This window comes from Sitophilus oryzae, unplaced genomic scaffold (assembly GCF_002938485.1).
Source record: "Sitophilus oryzae breed Bouriz unplaced genomic scaffold, Soryzae_2.0 scaffold_169_pilon_pilon, whole genome shotgun sequence".
Lineage (NCBI taxonomy): Eukaryota > Metazoa > Arthropoda > Insecta > Coleoptera > Curculionidae > Sitophilus > Sitophilus oryzae.
In genome coordinates, this window is record NW_022146390.1 from 1070053 (window position 1) to 1082319 (window position 12267).

Here is a 12267-nt window from a genome sequence, read left to right on the forward strand (position 1 = left end):
TAAACAGTTTGTGCTAGTTACATTATAGTACTATAGATAGTCTAAGGGCGAGTAGAGTGGATAGCACGTGTGGAATAGTACACTCTACTAGCCTACCCCCACTATCACCATCTTACTCTACTCTACCGGTTTGCTAGTTTACTATACCAGTGTAAACAGGCACTAGACTAGCTTTAGTAGAGGTGAGTGTTTGGATGTTTCTTGTGCTTGCCGATCTCTTTTTACTTCTTCATTAAAACTTAAAATTTTGCTTACGTATGAAAGAAAATGAAGTGGACGGAATCTGAAACTACGAAATTCGTGGCAGTATACAAGGATTACGAGTTTATATGGAATATCAGCCGCCCTAATTATAGAAATAGATCAATGAGATCAGCGACCTACGAAGAAATTGTAAAATATATATCAAAGGAAAATGTTGGTTAGGTTAGACGAATTAAAACAAAAAACTAAAGATTTGAGGTGTACTTATAATCAAGAAGTTTACAAAATAAAAAAGTCAAAAAAATCAGGTTCTGGTTTAAATGATGTCTATGTTCCATATATTAAATGGTTTCCTTTAATGGATTCTTTCATAAAAAGTGTAGAAGGATCTGGTAAAGGAATCTCCATTGACTAACCTACTTGTTCATTGTCACACACTTTAAACTGAACTGTCTTTTCAAATTACTGGAGACGTGTGTACAGTTACTCTACCAAAGTGGGCAAAGTAGAGTGTTTTAGAAAAAAAGTATGCTAGTGAACTCTACTACTATTAATACCAATGTAAACCAGCCTTAGTGTTAAGTTTTTACTTGGCTAGTTTATTGATTAGCTAGATAACATACAGGGTCAGGCAATAGTGCGTCGGGCATCTGTAGCTCCTATAATAAAAAAACTTGGGAATTTTGTTACGTGCAAACCTAAAGTATGTTCTAGGGTGTATTTCAGGAAAATATTATAACAATTTATTTTATTTTTATTTACCGTTGAGAGGGCCATATCAAATAATACTATCCTACTTTAAATTTCGTCAAATTTATTTATATTTGTTTATTTATAGCCCTAATTTTTATGACTTTTTAGCAAACTGTATATAAATAAATCAACTTTAATTCGTAAACTTAGTTTAAAATAAACTTTAGTATTTGGCTTATTATACAGGGTTAATCGAAAGGTTATTTTTTGCTCTAACTTTAAAACATACTGTGCAATAATTTCGTGAGTAAATTTGTCTAAAACATTATTTTTTCGTCAGAACCATGACTCCTGTACATTTTGCTTTTTGATTCATGTCTTGGGTAATTTTTAAAAGCGAAATGAACTTGCCACCAACGATTTGCAATTTTTTGAATTATTATCAGTAAATTTTTATGTTATTTTTTGATACGGCGAGGTGGCTTTGGGAACTATTATTGTAATGATTGTGTTCATTTAAGTTTAATTGAACATATTTCTCATTTAAAACTCAAAATACTTTTATATTTATATTAACTCTGACAAAACGTGCAAAATCGAAAAAGTATTAAATGTGTATCAGGTATTAAGCAAGTGTGATAAATTTTAAAATTACGAATTATTGAATTATCCACAGCTCAGCTATCCACAAATCAGCTTTAGATAAATGCAAAATTTGTTTAATTTTTTATTTTTCAGCATTTTTATAGAATACAAGATACAAAAAACATGACACAAAGACACGAGACACGAGAAAATGTACTATAATATATGCATCTATGAATATTATATAGTAATTGTTTCTTTATTTATCGAAAAATTTATAAATATTAAAAAATATATAGTTCATATCAAATAAACTTTTAGTCACGTGATTAAGCTTGACCGGCACAGCGTTGCCCACTTTTACATATTTTCTTTTCATCAAAATATTTTAGGAAACAAAAATAAATTAATTATAAATATATAAACAGTTATTATTTACATCAACAAAACTCACCTCCTTAACAGCACTTAAGGTACATAAAGGGCCATTACTACCGCTTTTCCGTTCAAAATATTCCAATAAAGTTGCGATGAGTTTTTTACGGCTATTAAGCTATCTTCTAGACTTCGCACTAAAGGAGGTCCTAAAAAATTATGTTCAACTGCAAGATGTGCTAGTAAGCATTTTTAAACTTAAAGTATAATAATAAATAATAATAATAATAATAAAGACTTTATTGCGAAATTTAAAAAATCACAAAAGGCGAAGTTGAAGCTTAGCTTCCTAACTTAACCCTAATTAGTAAACATAATTAATATATATTATATAAAAATATTATAATAAATCAATAATAATTATAATAGAAAACTAAAGGGTAGAATAACATAGTTAGAATATACCGAAAATCAATTAATGAAATATTTATACATGAAACATGAAATAATTGATAAGTATTTATATATGATAGATACACAAAGAGAATAATTCTATGAGTAAAAAAAGGCAACCAATAATTAATCCCGTATTATAGATAATTATACAGAAAGTAATTAACAAGTAAGTACATTAAGTAGATAAATAAATAAATCAAAACAAACTAAAATGGAGGCATGACGGGAGATTATAAGATCTGAACATTTAAATTGAAGAATTAAATATTAACTGTCGTATAGAACTTTTAAATTTCAAATAAGAGTTAATTTTAAGATTTACAGAAATTCTATTATAAAGAATACATGCCTGATAACTGAATATCTCTCATACAGAGTTGTGCGATGTATAGGGGGAGCGATATTAAACTTGTGACGCAAGTCCAGTGAATGTTCATCATACCTAAATTTAATTTTATCAAACAAATAACATGGACTTTTATTATTGATTATCTTATAAATTAGTAAGTATGAATGAAATTTTCTTCTCCCAGCCATGTTGAGCCAACCAATTTCCGCCATTTTATTTGTGATACCTGTATCATATTTTTTTATACTGCCTATCAAACGGATACAACAGTTCTGTAGTCGTTGAATGCGTTTAGCATCATGATCTAAAATACACGGTCCATATAGTGAGTCACAATAGGTAAATTGTGAAAGAACTAAGGTGTCACATAATTTCTTTTTGAGATTAGGATTTAAGATGTAACGTTGATTGTAGATCAGTTTTAAATTTATGAAGGCCTTTTTTATACATTTGTTAATATGTTCAGTAAACCTTAAGTGAGTATCCATAATCACACCAAGGTTCCTTGCAGATTTACAGCTATTCAACCTCTTTCCGTCCAAAGACACAGAAAACAATTTTTCATATTGGTCTCTAGCCTGTATTCTACCAAATAAAAGACCGTAACATTTATTGGGATTAATGTCTAAACAACGATTAGATGATGTCTTTAGAAGTATACTAAGTTCACTAGAGAGGATGGCATTGGCTTCCAATATTTTTCCTGGTTTGAAAGACATATACACTTGCGTGTCGTCTGCATATAAGCGAAGCGACGTTGAATCTCTCAAACCCGAATCGAGTATGACAACACTATTTATTTAAACCAAAAACTCGTAATACAAAACTAAAATGTCAAAACGAATGACAATGTCAGAAAATAAATAAATAAATGTAGCAACTTTAATCAGCCCGGCGTTACGTAACTGAAAGTTTAACTGGTATCAAATATATGTAATATTGTTAATAAGAAATTTGATTTAATCTTAATCTTGTGACAGTTTATCGATTTGTCAAAAATTAAAAGATGCATTAAAATTGTTAGTCAAACTTTTGTGTCTTTTATTTATTGTACAAAGCTATTAGCAGAAAATTACTATAGCATTAAACTTTTTATACATTACTAAATCAAATATTATTGGAAAAGTAACTCAGAAAAAGTATCTTCCTTGAAACCTTATACGTTTGTTTACAAGAAATAAAGTGCCTCTAGATTATTTGTCCATTAAACGGCCTAAAATAATTTTCGACAGGGATGTTTTGTCAGTCACTGCCACTATCGACCTATATATAAACCTCAAAGGAAAGGTCACTTTTATTGGCTGTCCATAGCTGGACAGACCCTTGTCGACGCACAAAATCAAATTTCCTTTAACAGGATAGAAGATATTTTGCTTCCAGACCATTTTTCATTTTGTTACATATTTGAAGTCATTTATCTTCAGAACGGATTTGCGTCTGCATTATTTTATGTCTGTGGTAATCCTATACATGTAATTTACTTCAAATATATATCATAAAACTTTGTATGTCTAATTGCATTCGTTTTTGAACTTAACTATTGAAAAATACATTTAAATTAAAGGGTAAATATTTGAAGCATTTTTATAGAATACAAGATACAAAAAACATAACACAAAGACACGAGACACGAGAAAATGTACTATAATATATGCATCTATGAATATTATAGTAATTGTTTCTTTATTTATCGAAAAATTTATAAATATTAAAAAAAAATATATAGTTCATATCAAATAAACTTTTAGTCACGTGATTAAGTTTGACCGGCACAGCGTTGCCCACTTTTACATATTTTCTTTTCATCAAAATATTTTAGGAAACAAAAATAAATTAATTATAAATATATAAACAGTTATTATTTACATCAACAAAACTTACCTCCTTAACAGCACTTGAGGGACATAAACGGCCATTACTACCGCTTTTCCGTTCCAAATATTCCAATAAAGTTGCGATGAGTTTTTTACGGCTATTAAGCTATCTTCTAGACTTCGCACTAAAAGAGGTCCTAAAAAAATTATGTTCAACTGCAAGATGTGCTAGTAAACATTTTTAAGCTTAAAGTATGACAACGCTATTTATTTAAACCAAAAACTCGTAATACAAAACTAAAATGTCAAAACGAATGACAATGTCAGAAAATAAATAAATAAATGTAGCAACTTTAATCAGCCCGGCGTTACGTAACTGAAAATTTAACTGGTATCAAATATATGTAATATTGTTAATAATAAATTTGATTTAATCTTAATCTAGTGACAGTTTATCGATTTGTCAAAAATTAAAAGATGCATTAAAATTGTTAGTCAAACTTTTGTGTCTTTTATTTATTGTACAAAGTTATTAGCAGAAAATTACTATAGCATTAAACTTTTTATACATTACTAAATCAAATATTATTGGAAAAGTAACTCAGAAAAAGTATCTTCCTTGAAACCTTATACGTTTGTTTACAAGAAATAAAGTGCCTCTAGATTATTTGTCCATTAAACGGCCTAAAATAATTTTCGACAGGGATGTTTTTGTCAGTCACTGCCACTATCGACCTATATATAAACCTCAAAGGAAAGGTCACTCTTTATTGGCTGTCCATAGCTGGACAGACCCTTGTCGACGCACAAAATCAAATTTCCTTTAACAGGATAGAAGATATTTTGCTTCCAGACCATTTTTCATTTTGTTACATATTTGAAGTCATTTATCTTCAGAACGGATTTGCGTCTGCATTATTTTATGTCTGTGGTAATCCTATACATGTAATTTACTTCAAATATATATCATAAAACTTTGTATGTCTAATTGCATTCGTTTTTGAACTTAACTACTGAAAAATACATTTAAATTAAAGGGTAAATATTTGAAGCATATGAAATGGTAGAAAATGAAAAAAAAATCCTATATTTAGGGGAGTGCTTTAAGCTCTCGCGTATGGGATACAAACCTCGGAATTCATTTATTGTGAACGAATTTTTATGACTTTTTGCATTGTATTGTTAATACGATATATTACAAAGTTTGCCCATTTAAATTCGTTGCTTTCACTTTAGTGTTTAAATAAACACACATATACAAATGCATACATACAAGATAGCTTCGTTCCGAAAAAGATCTGGATCTGGATTCCTATTTGAGATTTTCATTCCAAACTTTTTACAAAATATGTGTTTAATGGTAGTTCACATTTCAAAAATATTTTTATAGATATACAGGATGAATCAAATATATTTTTATACTTAAAATACGTTTTAGTTTTTCAAATGAAATACTTTATATTTGTTTAGTTCAGTGAAATGGCTATATTCCAAAAATACCTTAATACCTACTATAGAGTATATTGAGTGATTTTGAATTATGACCACGTCAATCTCGACGTCCAGGAACCTTCGTATGAGAACTTCTAATCGAGACGATCGACTTAGTTTATCGCTAAAAAACCGCTGTTTGTCAGCTTTTCAAATTTATAATGAATGGCACCTAAGGGACGTACATATTAACTGACGAACTATAAGAAGAAGACTAAATCTTATGTCAAGAAGGCCTGCTTCAGGAGAAGAACTTAGTAGATCTGTTGACTAAGACCAAAAGCAAAGGCATGGTCTTAATGTAAAAATTACGAAAATATGTTAGTGTCTTTTCAAGATCGAATATCTCCAACAAAAATAGAGCTAATGAGATGAACCAAAAAACAAACTATCGAGGAAGGATGTATCTAGCTGATAAAATTATTTTTAAATTTGTTGCTGTTTTAACGTATTCCACAGGGTGTTTCAAACTTTCACCAAAATATCAACATTTTGTTTTCCCTCGTATAATTAACAGATGGGGAGTTTCATTTTTAATCTAGAAAGAGATACTAAAATGTAAATGTCAAATGATTTGGCTACATACTACTTAACTGATCATCAAAATCGTGTCCATTTTTCGCGCCGGTGAATGTATTTCATAAATTATACATTTTAGTCATATAATTTTCTAAAGAAAATCGCCTTTATTTCTTTACTAGAATCCGAAAATCAATTAATATACAGGGTCCGGCAATAGTGCGTCGGGCATCTGTAACTCCTAGAATAAAAAACTTGAGAATTTTGTTTAAGTGCAAGTATTTCAGGAAAATATTTTAACTTCTATAGGGTGGCTCAAAAAAGTGTGAGTGGACCTAGATGATTTTTTTTTAAATGGAACACCCTGTATATTTTTGCATTTTTGGCTTTCTTTCCGATCACTTTACATAACCCTAAGATATGAATAAACACATTTCGATAGTTTCAGAGATATTAAAAAATAAATCAAAAATATATATTTTTCAGCCCTTCTTAAAAAAATTATTAAAAATACAAGAACTGTTCTGAAATCAAAACGATATTAGGTATATACTTTAGATAGTCTGTACTTACTTTGCTATAAATATGAATAACGTAAATTATACAGGATGTTCAAAATTCTACGCCAAACTTTCTAAAATGTAAAATAATTTTTCTTCGTTTTTTTAAATGGAACACCCTGTATATTATTTTTTCAATAGACGGAGAATTAAAAAATGAAAATTTTTTGTATTTACAGTATTTCAAAATTTTTAACGGTTTCGTAGATATTTGCGGTTTTATATTTCATATGGCATTTTCCACAGTAAATTTTTATCATCAGCCACACCCAATGATTTTTCTCTCGTATTTTACCATTGAAAGCGCCATATGAAATAATACTGCGTGTATCTGCGAAACCGTTAAGAATTTTGAAATACTCTAAATACAAAAAATATTCATTTTTAAACTCTCCATCTAATAAAAAAATAATATACAGGGTATTCCATTTAAAAAAACGAAGAAAAATTATTTTATATTTTAGAAAGTTTGGCGTAGAATTTTGAACATCCTGTATAATTTACGATATTCATATTTATAGCAAAGAAAGTACAGACTATCTAAAGTAAATACCTAATATAGTTTTGATTTCAGAACAGTTCTTGTATTTTTAATAATTTTTTTAAGAAGGGCTGAAAAATATATATTTTTGATTTATTTTTTAATATCTCTGAAACTATAGAAATATATTTATTTATATCTTAGGTGTATGTAAAGTGATCTGAAAGGAATCCAAAAATGCAATAATATACAGGGTGTTCCATTTAAAAAAAATCATCCACGTCCACCCACACTTTTTTGAGCCACCCTATAGAAGTTAAATATTTTCCTGAAATACATCCTGGTACATACTTTAGGTTTGCACTAAAACAAAATTCTCAAATATTTTATTCTATGAGCTACAGATGCCCGACGCACTATTGCCGGACCCTGTATAGGGTGTTCCATTATAAAAAACACAACTTTGATGTGTAACTTTTTTAGGGACACCCTATAGAACTGTATAATTTTAGAAAATGCTTTAAATTGACTTACATAAGCTCACAAAATTTCACTTCAATACAAACTTTTGTTCTTGCAAAAACCGCGTCGTATAAGACGCGCCACCCTGTATAATTAGTTTTCAATCAAAATTTCAATGATTAGAATATAAGCAGAATGGGTATAGCTTATGCATTAGACATTTATTTCAATAAATTTACATACTAAATTTAAAAAAATCAAATAAATAAGAAGGAAATAACTAAGAATTTACTAAAATACAAAATTAAAAGCAACGGAAAAAAATGGGTAAACATTTTAGTGTATTTTATCTATAAAACACAATACAGAAGGTTTCGCCTTAATACATTCACAGTAATTGAATTCCGAGGTAAAAGTCTCTGGGCACTCCACTAGTTCCCAATTAAGTCGATTATTATATTATTTCATGTTTTATTCCAGAGAGGAATGGGAATACCTGAAACAGCAACATCTTCCGGACGTGGTTGACAACGCCAGCGAACTACAACGAAACTTTCTCGAGCTGATGACCAGCGCGGCCAAAAGACTGTTCAACTACATGGACATCCCCAGCGACGAAGCCAATACACATCGACTCTACGACACCGAAGTGATCGAACTCACCGGCGAAATTAGTTTTATCGCTATCTGCCCTTCGGCAGAATTCTCCTGCGCCGTCCCTGGTCAAAGGGAGATACTGTTACAGAGGGGTGATTTGATCAGCTTGCCTATACAGGTAACTTGACAAATTTTGAAGTTATATTACAACTTACCCACGTAACAAGTAACAACCGACTAGAAACTGATTAATATTTCTTTTTCAGGTGTTCGAAATGATTCATCTCAACACATACCAAAGCAACATCGTTCAAAAGTACTGCAAACTAAGCTGCTTATTAGAGCTGGACTCAGCAACAGCCAGTCACTTGCACCGAGAGGCTTTCTCCAACACCGAAGTTGCCGTTGCCAGAGAACGTCTTGCCAGACTACAGGATCTCCAAAACAAACTCGAAAGTATCTGGAAGAGCGTACGATGGCTAGCCGATGTCATTACCTTCGCCAGAGACCGAACCGTAGGCTCTATAGTGATGAGACACATTTTGGAGAAAGAAATCGGAGTATCAACTAGTCCTAAGAGAGATCTGTTACAGATTCCTCCGCCTAAAGTTATTAAAACCACTCCGGGACGGGGATCTTGGCCAGGTCCAGGAGGCACAACCCAAAATGTTAGTGCTAGTTTAGTGAGTGAACACAGTAAGAGCGAACAACACCTCAACATAAACGGTAGCTCTTCTCATTATTTAAGCGCGAGAAGTGATCCAGAATGTCGGAAAAACAGCGAGAGCTTTACTAGCGCCAGTGATTATCTTTCCCAGCTCACCCCCAGCAGAAGTGAGGATGTTCTGTTCTCCGTCCCAAGCTGTAGTAACGTCCCAAATTCTCGACCTCGAAACGTTGCTGTTTCTAGTATGTCAGTTACAACGAGTCCTTTACTCAGCGTCAAACCTATGTATGGAGGAAGTATGGTCAGTGTGAATACGATTAACACAACCGACAGTCTGCACAGTCTTAGTTCAGACAGCGATCAGCAGCCTTTGAGTTCATCAACGCCTCAAAAAAAGAAACCTAGACCCAGAATGGTTCCGAGCAAAAGCATGGCAAACGTTAAACAGAATTTTTTAGAACCGACTAGTTCAGATCAAAACGTCATGTTCCTAACCGTCGATCACGCTTTCCCGGGGTTGTCGAATTTAGACAGTAACCTATCGAAAAGTCTGACGAATATTGGATCAACGTTATCCGATATGGACAGGTTAGATCCATACCTTCCTGAACTGGACTCGCCCAATTGCCCCGTAGTCTTTCCAGAGATATTCAATCTTCCTTCCGATGATCCAGAACCCTATGCCAAAGATAACTACGACATTCTACAAATTTATGCGGCATACGAGACAGGGTTGGTCATTGGGACTAGCTTAAAAGTATATGTAACTCCTAGAACCACTGCTAGGGAGGTGGTAAATGTTGTTGTGAGGCAACTAAACATGGCGGTGATATTGAAGGGAAAGAAGGGACCTATTTATAACAGGGATATGTTGAAGAATTTTTGTTTGGTGGCTATCATAGGAGCTAGGGAGAGGTGTTTGAGGGACGATTTCAAACCGTTGTTGTTGCAAAACCCTTGGAAGTTAGGGAGGTTGTACGTAAGAAGAAAACACGATGTTTTAGCCGCTTTAGATCATAGTAGCAAGTTGGATAGGATAGAGTCAAATCGGATAGATCGGATTTAAGAAGATGATAGTTTCAAATGAGTCTGTGTTACAAGAAAAATGTTGGTAAATACAGGATAAAAATAAATAACAATTTGTACAATATTAGTTAATTTATTAAAGGAAAACACTTTGAAGGCAAAAAATGACATGACAACATCAAATACAGTTAAATTATAATATACACCCAGGAGTTTGCAAAAGTATTTTTAAAAACTTTAAATAAACAAGAAAGGATAGATTACATTACATTATCAAATCTATAAACTTTCTTGTAACACAGATCGATAATAATTTAGTCAAATTGAAATGGTGCTAGTTTTCTTATGATAATATTAATTGAAAAATATCATTGTTGCCTATAACAATAAATGAATGAAAGAAATGGAGAGTAAATACAAAGAAAATAATATTTGTAGCGCTAAAAATAGTTTTATGTATAGAAACATTTTGCCACACTCCAATGTTAGCAATTAAATATAATATTTTTTAATGTAATTGACAAAAATTTTAGAAATGTGGCCAGTTTTTGATCATGAACGAAATAACATTGGACGTGTATATTAAGACTGTGATGATATCGTTTATTAAAAAATGTTAGGACCATATTTAATGAATTTAACTTAGTGTTAAGTAAAGGAAAGAAAAAAATAATGAAGGGGTATAAACAATTATTGTTAGTAATTAAAAGAAAATGTTTTTTTTTCTTAAAAATCAAACTATATAACAAGTTACGTCCTAGATATTAACGAAGATGTTCCAAAGCTTTAACCAAAATAGTTTTTGCTTCCTGATTTTTATTAAATATTATAAAAAAATTATAAAAAAATAAAATTGTGGAATATGGTAGGTTTCATCAAAATGTACAAATTATACAGTTGCAAGTGGTAAAAAAATAGTTACTTCTTGATGTTACCTATGATAGATTTAAAAACAAATGGTTTTTTATCAAAATAGAAATTCCAGCCATTTTATAACTAGTTCTTTATATTGAAATTTTATTATTATTTTTAGTGGTGAAATACTCTAGTAGCAAAGAAACTATATTTATAAAAAGTTCATGTTCCAAAAAGATATATTTGTAAACATAATCTAGAGATGTTGATGAAGTTACAAAATCTGTAATAGTCTCGAATGTTTAGCTATGCATTTAAAAAACTGTAATTATTTAATTTCTTGATCAGGAAACTATACAAACAAATCATATCATTTCCAATTTTACAAAATGCGACAAAATAGTATAAATATGTATAAGTACGATTTTTTTACTAATTATTTTTCTAGTACAAAGAAATTATATATTTTTATTTTCTTTTTTACTGTAAATTATTTGTATCTCGTATTGAGAAAGTTAGAGATTTAGTTTTATTAGAGTTTAAAAAGATATAAATGTTTGTAGGAGCAAATAAATCGATTGCCACTAATGATCTGTATATAGTAGGGTTAAAACGTATTTTTTCAAGTATTTTTTCAAAGAGATAATATTTGAAAAAAGATGATAATGAACGGTGCATGTCGTATAAGCACGATTGTGATGCACATCTGAATTTGCAGGTTGCGGATATTGTATTTATAGCGCGTAAGGATCATGTGTAATAAATAAATATGTCCTCAGCAATTTAAATTGGATTTTATTTACATCCCATACTTATTCACTTTTTAACTCGTAATAAAATGTTTCACTACTTAATACTGCCAGAAGTTTCTAGAAAACTACAATATCTAGATCAGAGATTTTTTGCGCATCATTGTTACACAACAAGATTGATTAAAAATATTTTTAATATGGCGGCACTTTCGGAAATAACGGAAGTTGGCATCAACTTTCTTATTTTAAACGAGTGCCCCCATTTTTATTATTATAAATGTTACTTAAATTCTCTTTAAAATTTTATGAATTTTGGTATTAAACACTCTATACATAATAATTACCGTTTTTAAAAAAGTGTCAAAAGGAAGGAATTGCAGA

General features: G+C 30.6%; 1 protein-coding gene across 5 annotated transcripts in view; it reads left to right on the forward strand.

The window, feature by feature from the left end:
• Positions 1–11908, forward strand: part of LOC115881170 (ankyrin repeat and fibronectin type-III domain-containing protein 1) — a 216479-nt gene extending 204571 nt beyond the window's left edge. For all 5 annotated transcript variants that reach the window (XM_030898556.1, XM_030898553.1, XM_030898552.1 and 2 more), the window contains 2 exons: positions 8470–8764; positions 8853–11908. In XM_030898556.1, the coding sequence (XP_030754416.1) occupies positions 8470–8764; positions 8853–10319 (1762 nt within the window). In that variant the 3' untranslated portion in view covers positions 10320–11908. The remainder of the gene's footprint in view (positions 1–8469; positions 8765–8852) is intronic.
• Positions 11909–12267: the final 359 nt, after the last annotated feature.